Source organism: Marmota marmota, unplaced genomic scaffold (assembly GCF_001458135.2).
Source record: "Marmota marmota marmota unplaced genomic scaffold, marMar, whole genome shotgun sequence".
NCBI lineage: Eukaryota > Metazoa > Chordata > Mammalia > Rodentia > Sciuridae > Marmota > Marmota marmota.
In genome coordinates, this window is record NW_026000241.1 from 4793852 (window position 1) to 4807841 (window position 13990).

At 40.2% G+C, this 13990-nt stretch overlaps 2 protein-coding genes and 1 pseudogene across 2 annotated transcripts in view; all 3 read left to right on the top strand.

Moving 5' to 3' along the window:
• Positions 1 to 3508: 3508 nt before the first annotated feature.
• LOC107145312 (zinc finger protein 709-like) lies at positions 3509 to 6748 on the top strand. Its single transcript, XM_015489198.2, has 3 exons — positions 3509 to 4469; positions 4678 to 4735; positions 5457 to 6748. Exons 1-3 carry the CDS (start codon positions 4436 to 4438, stop codon positions 6694 to 6696), a joined length of 1332 nt encoding a protein of 443 aa, XP_015344684.1. The 5' UTR covers positions 3509 to 4435; the 3' UTR covers positions 6697 to 6748.
• Positions 6743 to 8557, top strand: LOC125613712 (annotated as a pseudogene).
• Positions 8558 to 13770: 5213 nt separating this feature from the next.
• Positions 13771 to 13990, top strand: part of LOC107145313 (zinc finger protein 709-like) — a 56755-nt gene continuing 56535 nt past the window's right edge. Inside the window, exon 1 of the mRNA XM_048794962.1 lies at positions 13771 to 13913. Within this exon, the coding sequence (XP_048650919.1) occupies positions 13911 to 13913 (3 nt within the window). The 5' untranslated portion in view covers positions 13771 to 13910. The remainder of the gene's footprint in view (positions 13914 to 13990) is intronic.

Genomic DNA, 13990 nt, shown 5'->3' on the forward strand with positions numbered 1-13990 from the left:
GAGAGAGAGAGAGAGAGAGAGAGAGAGAGAGAGAGAGAGAGAGAGAGAGAATTTTTAATATTTATTTTTTAGTTCTCGGCGGACACAACATCTTTGTTTGTATGTGGTGCTGAGGATTGAACCCGGGCTGCACGCATGCCAGGCGAGCGCGCTACCGCTTGAGCCACATCCCCAGCCCCTGGTCTCTAATTTAGTCTCTTAACTGTGTCTCCCTCACTCCCTCCCTTTCTACTTCCCAATCAAGAACTTCTCTCTCTAGAGGTGCTGAGGGCTGAGCACTGGGACCTGTGTGCCTGTCATGGAGAGCAGGCAGATCAGGACCAGGCATTGAGAGAGAAGGGCCCACCACATAGCTGCAAGCACTTGGGGATTGGGATTGGGAGACTATAGGTACCTTGATGTTGGGCTTCCAGGCCCAGATTGGTGTCCCAAGGTGGAAGCTGCCTCAATTAAAGATAGTGGTGGTGATAGCAGAGATAACCCAAGATGATTGAGTTAATTACCAAATACATTGCTTCACATACATATCTTTTGTGGAATGAGAGCACTTTAAACATAATTCTCTAATGATTTCTCAGAGTACAATACAATGATCTTACCTCTAGTCATCATAACATATTTCTTAAATTTATTTCTCCTATGTAACTGAAGTTTTGACTCTTGACCTGATTTCTTGATAGTTAAAAACTGTTTTTTTTTTTTTTCCCTCATAAAGTACACAAGGTTGGGTGTTGTTTTCTGCCAGCCTGTCTGCAGAACATTTACATTTAAAGTGATTATTGATGTAGTTGGATTAAAACATGGCATATTTGTAAGTACTTTCTGTTTGTTTTACTTTATGTGATCACTGTTCCTATAGCTTCTTGCTTCCTCTAGAGGACTTCTTTTCATAAGGCACACCGAGGAGATACACTGGTGAAAAGTCTCTGAATTTTATTTTTTGTTCTTTTCCTCCTCCAGACTGTATAATTTCAATCATCAAACTTCATCTTAGTTGATTCTTTGTTCTCCTTGCTCCAGGGTGCTCTGGAACACCTATAGTGATGGTTTCATATATGTTGTTACAATGGGAACCTGCAAATTATTATATGTTGTTTTTTTGTTTGGTTGGTTGCTTTTTTGTTTGGTAGTAGAGAGGATTAAAACTTTATCACATAGCTATATCTCCAGCCCTTTTTTACTTTTGTTTAGCGTTAGGGTCTTGCTGAGTTGCCTTCTGCCTTAGCCTACTGATTCAATGGGATTACAGGAGTGTACCACCTTGCCTAGTGAATGTCTTTGTTGACTAAGTTCAAATTCTGAGGTTTCTCAGAAATGGCTTTTCTCTATTTTTTTTTCCTATTAATAAGCCCTATTTCCCTCTTCTTTATTACTATTATTATACTGGGGACTGAACCCAGGGGCATTTAACTACTGGGCAACATCCCTAGTCTTTTTTTCTTTCTTTCTTTTTCTTTCTTGATACCAGGGATTGAACTCAGGGGCACTCAACCACTGAGCCACATCCCCAGCCCTATTTTGTATTTTATTTAGAGACAGGGTCTCACTGAGTTGCTTCACTGAAGCTGGTTTTGAACTTGCGATTTTCCTGTCTCAGGTTTTCAAGCCACTAGGATTATAGGTGTGTTCTACTGCACCTGGCCTTTTTTTTTTTTTTTTTATGTTTTATTTAGAGACAGGAACTTGCTCAGTTGCTTAGAGCCTCCCAAGTTGCTGAGGCTGGCTTTCAACTTGCAATTAAAAAAAATAATAATTTACAAAATATTATCCTGCCTCAGATTCCCAAGTGCTTATGATTACAAGCATGTTCCCCCTCACCTGCCTCTTCATTATTCTTAGATTTTTGTTGTTGTTATAGATATATGAACATTTAAAGACTCTAATGGGTATCTATATGAATCACAGTCTCTTCTTTCAGTGTTCGAGCAGAAATATTTGATGGGGTTAAATTTGATTTCAGCTCCTGGTATGAAGTTGATGGTAAAATTGAAACTATAGTGTTAGTGGAGTGCATCATTTTATCCTCTATTCACGTATAAACCTTTGTTGTTTCACTAGGATCTTCAGTAATTATATTTATTTGGCTTTTTCCTCACACATGGACACAGATCTCTTTATGATGTTTTACATTGAGTTAAAATGTTTAGTGTGTCTTTAATCATGTATTCATTAATTTTTGTTCTGCATATTAATCATGTGTGTGTTTGTGGCGGTGGGTAGTGGGGATTGAACCCAAGGCCTTGCACATTGCTAGGCAACTGCTCTAAAACTGGCCTACGTCTCCAGCCCTTTTTCCTTTTTCATCAGGGTCTCCCTAAGTTACCCAGGCTTCCCTGGAACTTGGGATCCTCCCAAGTAGCTGTGATTATAGGTGTATGCCATGATGCCTTAGAGCACACCAGTACTTTTTCATGCCATGTATTGCAAAAATTTTTGAACTTTGTTGTTTGCTTTTTGCTTTCCTCTACTTTCATAGATTTAAATCGCTCTGCTTATTTTTTTAGAAATTATTATTATTTTTTTTTAATTAGGAAACACTATTTTCTATGTTTAAAGGTATTTGTATTTGTTTAACTGGTTTTTTTTTTTTTTTGTGTGTGTGTGTGTGTGTGTGATGCTAGAAATTTGAACCCAGGGCCTAGTGTATGCAAGGCAAGCACTCTACCAACTGAGCTATATCCTCAGCCCTTAAAAGCTATTTGTATGGGTTGGGGTTGTAGCTCGGTGATAGAGCAGCACTTGCCCGACATGTGTGAGGCACTGGGTTTGATTCTCAGCACCACATATAAATGAAAAGCAAAATAAAGATCCATTGACAACTAAATAAAGTTAAAAAAAAAAAAGTATTTGTAGCTTCTCAAATTATTCCAGTATTGTGTTATCGTTTCAATGTGTGGTTTGAATTTCATGCTTGAAATAGAGAGGAATACATGGCATGTCCAGGTAAATAGATACCTTTTGGTCCCTGTCTTGGTTATTAGAAAGATTGGAGTGTCTCCCACTGTTGTTCAATGCTGCTGTGTCATGAATCAGTTTTCTGTTCACATATGGGCACATGAGTGCTCTTTTCTTTTTCATCATTTGTTAATCTTTTTGTTAATAGTGTACTTTTCCAAATAGTGTGACTTCAAAATGTTTTGTGTTTATTAGTCAATTGATCACTTTATTATTCCAATGAGTTTAAATATTGTTAGATATTTATTATGCCTAGAAGATTTATAAACTATTTTTTCCTTTTGTTTCCTCCCTTCATTCATTCCTTTCTTCTTTTTTTTTTTTTTCCATCTTTTTATTTTGTGGAATGATGACGGAGGCCCTAATGCACTGAGCAATATCACTATCCCTTTTTAAAAATCTATCTATTTTACTTATTTTTTTACAAATTTGAGACAGGGTCTCACTAAGTCCAAGTTGCTGAGATTATAGGCATGTGCCACTACACCTGGCATACATTACTTTGTGTTTTCTTAGGAAAAGGTTTTGTTATTGGTATTTTGCAACTTTATAGGTCCATGTGAGAGGTGACATCTTGATGACACTGAATCTTTCTAAGGACATGTACCTCTTTTAACCTTATTGTATTAGGTTTTGACATTCTACAAGAAAATTGTTAATGATTACCTATTCATGAATTATCCTTCATGAATCTTATTTATTTTTATTCTGGTTGACATACAGGAACTAACATACAGGCTTCCAGTGCTGGTCCCTTAGTGCAATCCCAAAGGATGTACTGAATTCCCTAAATAAGGAGTTGTAAAAAAGGTTTTAGATCTGATCTAACAGACCAGTTTACTAGAGATTCATCACCCAGAGTGTATTTGGGAGGCTGATAAGATAGGCATCCTGTGACGAGCATGTCAGAACATTGTAAACACATAGAGGACCAACAGGACTTTAACAGTCCGCATTTTGTTGGGATAACCTGCTTGAGAATCCCAGTTCCCTCCTTGCAGTTAAGCTACTTAGGTCCATTCCAACAGTAGTTCCCAGATACCAACAAAGTTTTTTCTCAAGCATTTCTAAGAATATGCTGTCTCAGAACAGCTACTATTAAGTACAGTACATAGTTGGACTTTGTTGTGAGAAGTGCTAGAGACCCACGTACAAAGAGAATTGGAGAGACCCAGCAGCACAGCTAGTGTTCTTGTTCTCCCTTTTTCTCTACCAGTAGATGCGATCCAGCATCAGAATTTCAGTGTGAGAGGATGTGAGCCTTGCTGGAGAGTAAGATGGAGTATTGGGAGGACATACTATCATATGAAATTCTCACAAAGTGAGTGCAGGTCTCCAGTGCTGTGTGTCTCACTTTCCTCCTGGGAATACCTGTGGGATATTTCAGGAGCCAGTGACCTTTGAGGATGTGGCTGTGAACTTCACCCTGGAGGAGTGGGCTCTGCTGGTTCCTTCCCAGAAGAAGCTCTTCAGAGATGTGATGCAGGAAACCTTCTGGAACCTGACCACTATAGGTAAGGGTGACATAGTTTCCTCACTAAGTCAATCAGAGAACAGGTATCACTTGCTTAACAGTTCTGTTCCATGATCTAGAATATGAAAAACCCATATTTTGGTGAATATACTGGCATGGTGACAGTATACATCAGATCAGCAAGACTCTAATAGCTTTTATGCAATGTTGAAATGAGTCATAATGATGTTTCTGGGTCTGCATTTTAGGAAAACAGTGGAAAAATCAGGCCATCGATGATCACTACAATTCCAAGGGAAATCTAAGGTAATTGAACTCACTAGAGAAGGCAGTATCCCTCACAAATCTTGGAATAACTTATAAAAAATCATGAAAAGAAGGAAATGATATATGCCAAGGTTCAAGTTGATTTAATCTCTGTTTTCTTAAACAGTACATACAGATTGAGCATCCATAATTAGAAAACTCAAAATCCATTATGTTCCAGAATAGGCACCATCTAGAACACTGACTTAATATCATAAGTGACACTTTCTAATAGTTTATTATATACAAAGTCTGTTCCATACACAAATTATTAGAAATGTATGAAATTGGCCTCAAATGGGACCCATTTTGAAGATATCTTTCTATATATTTGCAAATATCACAATATTCAATCTGAATTTTGTTCTATGCATTTCATATAAGTAGTGCTTAATTGTAACTACATTCGATAAACATCTTCAAGGTTAACCAAATACTTGGAAAAGAGGTATTAAGAAAACTGAGCTGGATGGTAGTGCACACCCATAATCCTAGCAACTTGGAAAGATGTGGCAGGAGATCACAAGAGGGAGGCCAGCCTCAACACTTTAATGAGGCATGAGCAACTTCCTGAGAACTTATCTGAAGAAAAAAAAAAAATTTTTTTTTAAAAAGAACTGTAACGTAGCTCAGTAATAAAGCTTACACAGAATAAAACCAATTCTTCTGGTAAATCATTAATAAACAAAATCATTCGTATTGTGCTTTTCATTCTTTGCAGAAGTCAAGTGTTAGAGAGACTCTGTGAACAGAAAGAAGATGGTCAATGTGGAAAAATCATCAGCCAGATCATAAATCCTCACATAAACAAGAGAAGTTCTTCTGGAGTAAAACCTAGTGAACACCATGTGTGTGGAGATGTCCTCAATGCTGATCCATCCCTAGCTGTGCCCCTAACAGCTCACACTGGACACAAAGCACAAGAATATCTGGAACATGGAAAGAAGCCATATAAATATAAGGAACATGGGAAAGCCTTACATGATCCCCAACGTTTTCAGAAGCATGAAAGAACTCACACAGGAGAGAAACCCCATGTGTGTAAGCACTGTGGAAAAGCCTTTAGTTCTACCAGCTACATTAAAATCCATGAACGAATTCACAATGGAGAGAAACCTTATATATGTAAACAATGTGGAAAATCCTTTACTTTTATCAGTTCTCTTCGTACGCACAAACAAATTCACAGTGAAAAGAAACCTTATATATGTAAGCAATGTGGAAAAGGCTTTAGAACTTTCTTTTTCTTTAAAATCCATGAAAGAATTCACAGTGGAGAGAAACTGTATGTGTGTAAGCAATGTGGAAAAAGCTTTGGTTCCTCTAGTGACATGAAAAGACATGAACAGATTCACAGTGGCAAGAAACCCCATGTGTGTAAGCACTGTGGAAAAGCCTTTAGTTCTTCAAGCTACATTAAAATCCATGAACGAATTCACAGTGGAGAGAAACCTTATAACTGCAAACAATGTGGGAAATCCTTTACTTTTCTCAGTTCTCTTCAAATTCACAAACAAATTCACAGTGGAAAGAAATCCTATGTATGTAAGCAATGTGGGAAAGGCTTTAGTACTTCCTTTTTCTTTAAAATCCATGAACGAATTCACAGTGGAGAGAAACCCTATGCATGTAAGCAGTGTGGAAAGGCCTTTATTTCTTCCAGGTACCTCAAAAGACATGAACAAATTCATAGTGCAGTGAAGCCCTATACATGTAAACAATGTGGGAAAGCTTTCAGTCGTTCTGATTCACTCAGAATACATGAAAAAAAACATACTGGAGAAAAGCTCTATGTATGTAAACAATGTGGAAAAGGCTTTAGTACTTCCAGCCGCCTGAAAACACATGAACAAATTCACAATGAAGAGAAACCCTATACATGTAATGAATGTGGGAAAGCGTTCAGTCATTCTTATTTAGTCAAAAGACATGAAATAATGCACACTGGAGAGAAACCCTAGGTGTGTAAGCAATGTGGAAAAGGCTTTAGTTCTTCTAGCCACATGAAAATATGAACGAATTCATAGTGGACAGAAACCTTATAAATGTAAACAGTGTGGGAAATCCTTTCCTTTTCTCAGTTCCCTTCAAATTCATGAGCAAATTCACAGTGGAAAGAAACCCTATATATGTAGGCAATGTGGAACAGGCTTTAATTCTTCCAGCCACATGAAAAAACATGAACGAATTCATAGTGGTGAGAAACCTTATGTGTGTAAGCAGTGTGGAAAAGGCTTTAGTTCTAGTTACATAAAGACCCATGAGCAAATTCACAGTGGAGAGAAACCCTATATATGTAAACAATGTGGGAAATCCTTCACTTTTGTCCGTGCCCTTCGAATGCATGAACAAATGCATAGTGGAAAGAAACCCTACATATGTAAGCACTGTGGAAAAGCCTTTAGTTCTTCCTATTACATTAAAATCCATGAACAAATTCACAGTGGAGAGAAACCATATACATGTAAACAGTGTGGGAAAGTGTTTCATTTCCCCCAAATCCCTTCAAATGCATGAAATAACACACAATGGGGAGAAACCCTATGTATGTAAGCAATGTGGAAAAGGCTTTAGTTCTTCCAGCTCCTGTAGAAAGCATGAATGAATTCACAGTGGAGAGAAGCCCCTATACATGTGAACAATGTGGGAAAGCTTTTCTTCATTCCTGTTTACTCAGAATACATGAAATAAGGCACACTGGAGAAAAACCCTATGTATGCAAGCAATGTGGCAAAGCCTATGGGGAGCCCAGTTCCCTCAGCAAACATAAAAGAATTCACAGTGGCATGAAAACATGCTTGTGAGCAGTGTGGGAAAGCCTTCAGAAATTCATGCACCCGCTAAAATACATGAAAGAATGCACACTGGAGAGAAACTGTGTAAAGAAAGTCATGAAGCCTTTACCCCATCCAGTTACCTTCTCAAACATCAAGGGACTCACACTTGAGAGAAACTCCATGAGTGCAAGCAGTATGAGAAAGCTTTTGCTGTTTACAGTTCCCTTTGATAATATGAAAAACTTCACAGTGAGGAGGAACCTTAAGGATGTCAACAATGTGGGAAAGCCTGTATTCTCCGATTCTTTCAAGTACGTGAAAGAACACACTGGAAAGTAACCCAGAATACAGAAAAAGTGGGAAGTCTCTTTAAAAAAATTTTTTTTTTTTAGTTGTAGATAGACCTTTATTTAATTTATTTATATGCAATGCTGAAAATAGAAACCACATGCCAGGCAAGTGCATTACGGCTGAGCCCCAACCCCAGCCCAGGAAGTCTTTATTATCATGTGAACTTGTTAGCAAACACGAGAATGCAGTTGCAATATCTTGTATTATTGCAAAGGATCTGGGGAACTCATCAAATTGGTTCAGTGTACCTATATAAATGAACACGGTATGCAGTGGAGTCTACAATAGAAGAGATTTGCAATGATCTCCATTTCGTTCACATGTAAGAAATCACAGTAAATCAAAACCCTGTGATTGTGAAAAATTCTTAGAAAGGAGTTGTCAGTTGTAACATAGTTTCAGAGGCCTATAAAAATTCCTCCTGTAGCAGAATCCTAAAATGTATTGAGTATGAAGAGATTGATGCAAAATAATTTCTTTAGAAGTCTGCAGAAAATATACTACCTGGAGATTTCCCACAAGTTTTATATTGTGTTCACTAGTAATTTATTCTTCAAGTAGATCTCTGCACTGTGTGTGTGTGTGTGTGCGCGCACGTGTGTGTGTGTGTTTTGGGTGGTGAGGGGTACCACGGATTGAACTCAGGGACACTTGACCACTGATCCACATTTCCAGCCTTGTTTTGTATTTTATTTAGAGACAGGGTCTTACTGAGTTGCTTTACCACCTCACTGTTGCTGAGCCTGGCTTTGAACTCAGGGTCCTCCTGCCTGAGCCTCCAGAGCCGCTGGGATTACAGGCCTGTGCCACCATGCCTGGCTGCACTGCGTGATTCTAATTTTGATTCTTGTAAACAAAAGATTCAGGTGAAATACTTCTGTGCGTTTTGTTCAGGCTATTCTATCTGAGTTTAATAGGTAGTGTATTTTTGATCAAATCAGGTAGTGAGCCTTCTAACATATTGACCCCAGCCCCATCAATGTGTATTTCTAAGGTGCAATTAGGCTTCATTTGTATGTAGTTTTTAAATACTTATGGTTAATGGGCCAGGGAAGAATGAGGTTTTGTTCATTGTTGTAAATTTCTGACTGGCCTCACATAATGGGTTATGCATACCCTTTTATTTATATATGTACTCAGAGATATGCATATGTATTCATGTGTATGTTTCTTTTCAGGGGAAAAATGACAATTGTACATGGATTTTATATTTTTCACAGTTGGATGTTATATCTTTCCCATATTACTGGCGCATTATAATTATACATAATGGTGAAATTCACTCACATATTTGTCCATGCCCGTGATATAGCAATAAATGTATATTTTCTTCAAACCAGATTTCTGTGCATTACTTTTTTACAGTTTCTTAAATATTTTCCAACAAATTACAGATTAACATATATTAGCTTTTTCTTTCAAAAATATTTATTGAAAACTTTGTGATAGAGTACTTTGTAATACCGATTTACTACTGAGAAAAATGAAATTCTTCAGTGGGAAAGCAATTTTGTTAGACTTCCATATTGAATTAATTACAGCTATCATCTTCACAACATTTTTTTTTTGAGAGAGAGAGAGTGAGAGAGAGAAAGAGAATTTTAATATTTATTTTTTAGTTTTTGGCAGACACAACATCTTTGTTTGTGCTGAGGATCGAACCCGGGCCACACCCTTGCCAGGCAAGCACGCTACCACTTGAGCCACATCCCCAGCCCCACAACATTTCTTATAGTTCAAGGCCAAGCAGAATCAGATTGCTGTGTCAGCCCTCCAGACTAGTTCATGACTCAGAGACTTTTTCCCCCTTTTTTTTTTTTTTTTTGCACTCAGGGCCCCACACTTTCTGAGTACTACTCAGCTATATCCTTGATTTTATTTTGATAAAGGGTCTAAGTTGCCCTGCCTAATGTCTTATTTGCCATCCTCCTGCCTTAGCCTCCCAGGAAACTGGGGTTTTAGACTTGTGCCACTCAGCCCAGCTTATTAAGAGACATTTTACTAGGGGCAGGGAAGAGTTTGAAAACAAAAGAAAGCAATTTATACTCTACTTTATATCACATCCCAATGTGCCTGATCTTGTTAGGCCAAAGGCAATCTATTTGCTTCAAGATGAATTAGAAATATTTTACAAAAGTCTGGGAGAGAAGGAATCTATGACTTGACTTCCAAAATAAATTTTTAAAAATTTCCCAGTTATGAGATAAGATAGTATTTAAGTCTATCAGATTAAGACCCTAGTTATTTTGGGGGTAGGGGGAGTACTGGGGATTTAACCCAGGAGTGCTTAATCATGTAGCCATATCCCCAGGCCCCCCCCCTTTTTTTTGAGACAGGGTTTCTAAATTACATAAGGCCTCACAAAGTTGTTGAAGTTGACTTTGAACTCAAGATCTTCCTGCCTCAAAATCCTGACCTGCTGGGATTACAGACATGCATCCCAGCATCCAGCTTTGTAAGATCATTTTATTTTATTTATTTATTTATTTTTAGTTCTCGGCAGACACAACATCTTTGTTGGTATGTGGTGCTGAGGATCGAACCCGGGCCGAATGCATGCCAGGTGAGCGCGCTACCGCTTGAGCCACATCCCCAACCCTGTAAGATCATTTTAAAAAGGTCATTTACTTTGAGGCAGTGAGAGCCTCAGGGACATTACACTTGGGGTCAGCTTGACTTTTTTTGATAGAGATATATTTATTATGCTTCGGATTTTTATCAGAAAAATATTTGGCTGGATCAGTCAGTAGTGGGGTGGTTAAGTGAAGAGAGTTTCCCATGAAAGCAGAGGGGAAGGGAAGAATTCACATCTGGTTAGTTGTTCCTTTTATCAGTTTGTTAATATGAAAATAATAGTTTGATGACATCTTTCTACTTTCAGAGGAATAATTGTCAGTTTTTAAAATCCATATAATGTATCTTGGATTTTGTTTTATATTAAAAAATGTACTGTATTCACTATCTGTGTCATTGAACTCATCAGTGTTGGTGTGAAGCAAGTGAGTGACCTGCAGGCTCATTTCAGTGGTCAGCTGGCACTGGAGTTTGGGAATATGTTTGGCCTTCTGAATGGGGGGTCTTTGTGACCTTGGGTGAGGCTGGGGCCTGTTTGAGCCATGTCAAGTATTTACATTTTTTCCTTTTTACTCTTTACAGAACATTGCTGCCATAAAATTTCAGTTTTTATTGCTGGTGTGGTACTAGGGATTCAACCCAGTGTCACTCTACCCTGGAACTACATCCCTAACCCTTTTTTGTTTATTTTGAGACAGATGTTTGCAAAGTTGCCTAGGCTGTCCTTGGACTTGCTGTTCTCCAACTTGTCCTCCTGCCTCAGCCTCCCAAATTGCTGGGACTACAGGTGTGTGGCATTGCAGCCAGGTGACTCCAGTTTCTCCATGAATTGAATAATAGTTATATCACAACAAAGGATGGGCAGATATAGATAGATGATCGGGTCAAATAGGGAAGATGAGGCTGGTTTGAAAGGAAAGAAACAAAATGCTACTACCTTCAGGACACTTCCTCTCCCATTTCAACCTGTTGCCAAGTTTACCTGCCTCCAGTGAAATGTTCCTCCCCCAAATTAGTGTTTTTGTTGGTACAGGGGATTGTCCACCATTCGGCCAGAGCATTGGTTTCATTAATGAGGTTCTTGGCATAAAAGTTAGCTAGCGAGATCAAAATAAAACACACAGACTCAGTTACCTTTTTCTATGACCAGGTCCGAGACGGCTCCCCTCTCTGGTTCCCACCTCGAACCACCCGGTAGGGCAGCAAGGATTACTCAGGGCTAGCAGGAGAGAGGGGGGGGGAGCACGCCAGGGAGTAGCCTTTTATTGGGGAACAAGAAACTCAGGGGAGAATTCCATCCAATGAAGGTTGAGGGGGGCCGCACTCCAAGGTCAGGGTCAGTGATTGGCCCCCAGGGTCAGTGGTCAGTCACACCCCCACACGGACGGGCTCTCTCATCAGGAGAGGGCCGGGAAAGCTCCAACACAGTTAGCCAGAGTGCCTCAGACCCAAACCGGGAGTTGCCCAGTCACGTGTGAGAATGGCTTCCCACAGGATTGAACTCAGGGGCACTTGACCATTGAGCCACATCTCCAGCCCTATTTTGTACTTTATTTACAGACAGGGTCTCACTGAGTTGCTTAGTGCCTTGCTTTTGCTGAGGCTGACTTCTCCTGTTTCAGCCTCTGGAGCCCCTGGGATTACAGGCATGGACCACCACCCTGTGCCCCAAAATGAGTTTGTTATTGAAGTACCTCCTGGATGGCTCCTTTCCTGACCCTTTCAGTAGATAGAAAGAGGCACCCCTGGACGATTTCTTTCCCAACTTCGGGCCACATAAACAATACAAGGGAGGTTGGGAAATGAGAAGAAAGGATAAAAGGAGTAGGACACCCTCCTCTCATGGATTCCAGCTCTGGATCCTTTTCTCCGCCCCCAGGAGCAGTCTGTCTCTCTATTCCTTTAAATAAAACTTCTTCTGTGCTTTAGTTGGCATTTCTCAGGGGTTCATTCTTCCACACCAGGGGAATTGGGCCCTGATGGTTAGATCTGGACAAATGCAAACTTCACAGATCGGCTCAGTGCTTTATTTAGGAACGAAGTTTCACACAGGAGCAGGGAATGCAGGGATGAAATGACACCTTGGTGGGACTCATTTTCCAGAAAATGAGCCCCTGAACAAAGAAAGGGCCTGGGCTTATATAGATTATCCTGAAAGGTGGTCTTGTAGATGTTTCAGTTTTCTTGGGCACCAAGGAATTTGGGGTTTGTTCTGTCAATCAGTGAAGGGGTCAGTCTGAGCAATTAAGAACTTGAGCTCTTGCATGAGGGGTCTGTGCTGAGCACCTGGAGAGGATTTACTCTGAGGAAGTCAGTGCCCCTCAGTGGCTATCACTTTAGGTGTAATGAGACACCTCCTTCCTGCCTGCAATTAGCATCAGGAAAACATTTGTCTTGGAGGATGAAAGCTATCAGTGCATGGCTTTTTTTTTTTTTCCTCCTTTTTTCTCAGGCCACGTTATTTTGGGGATTTTAAATCTTCCATATCTATTAATGATCGGATTTACAATACCGGCATCATCTCTGGGAGCTCCTCCAGGATGATCAAGGAGGTAAGGTCCTTCACGCCCACCGCACACCTTTCTGAGCTTTCTGTCTCTTTCTGGAGGACAATAATGGGTACTCCTCAACTAATTAAATGCAGTTCGTGCAAGCCTCCATTCTACAAGACTCAGGTGATAGGATTCAGGGCCTAGGGGGTCCCTAATCACCTTTCCTGTGTGTCAGGCATGTCAGGTTTTGCCAAAGCCATTTCTCACTATCCAGGCTCAGAGGGCTTCTGGCATGAGTACACAGTGTCTCTAATCCCAGTCTGCCTTTGGATGCATGGTGATGGACAAAGGGGAAAAACTGCAAGGTTTTGGCTGGGGCCACTCCCTAGTGACTCTCTAAGGTTCCTTCTCTAGTGCATTAAAGTAGGTTGATTTCCATAATCTAGAGTTTATATATTATCACATTAACTAATATTAATTAATATAATTATATTTCTTATACAATCATTCATTATAAAATTATATTTGTACTATAAGTTTTTATAGATATTCCACACCTAGGATGATGGAACAAAATGGATTAAGTGCAGTAATCATGGATGAAGTGCAATAATCCTTTGGATTAGGTCAGGTCTAGGCCCTGAGAAGAAGCTCAGGCTGGGAAGGGCTGTAGCTGGAAACAATTCACTTGGGTTCCATTCAGCCAGGTAGAGGTTCTATCCTGCTGTCACTCAGGGTTCAGGGGCGGGGCCTGGATCACTAGCCAATCAGAGACGCGGGGGGGGGGCTGCAGGAACTGTCCAATCAGGAGCGCAGTTGGAAGAGGGCGGGAACTTTCCTCTTTTGAACAGCTTTCTTCCTGGGACGCCGTAGTGTGCCTCGCGCGTCCTGTGAGGAGAGATTCTAAGTGGCTCAGCCTCCTCTCTGTGACATCTCCGTTCTACAGGCTGAGGCGACCCCGGGAACCCTAGAAGGCGGGGAATGGTGAGTGTGGAGGGCGCCCTTCCCGCAAGGGGAGCGGGTCGCGGTGAAGGGGACGGGTGAGTCGCTGTGGAGGGACC

Bases quoted from the DNA above. Each gene is read 5' to 3' on its own strand.
- LOC107145312 (XM_015489198.2), top strand. From the start codon at position 4,436: ATGCAGGAAACCTTCTGGAACCTGACCACTATAG. The intron at 4,470-4,677 runs GTAAGGGTGACA...TCTGCATTTTAG, and splicing joins CTGGAACCTGACCACTATAG to GAAAACAGTGGAAAAATCAG. The intron at 4,736-5,456 runs GTAATTGAACTC...CATTCTTTGCAG, and splicing joins AATTCCAAGGGAAATCTAAG to AAGTCAAGTGTTAGAGAGAC.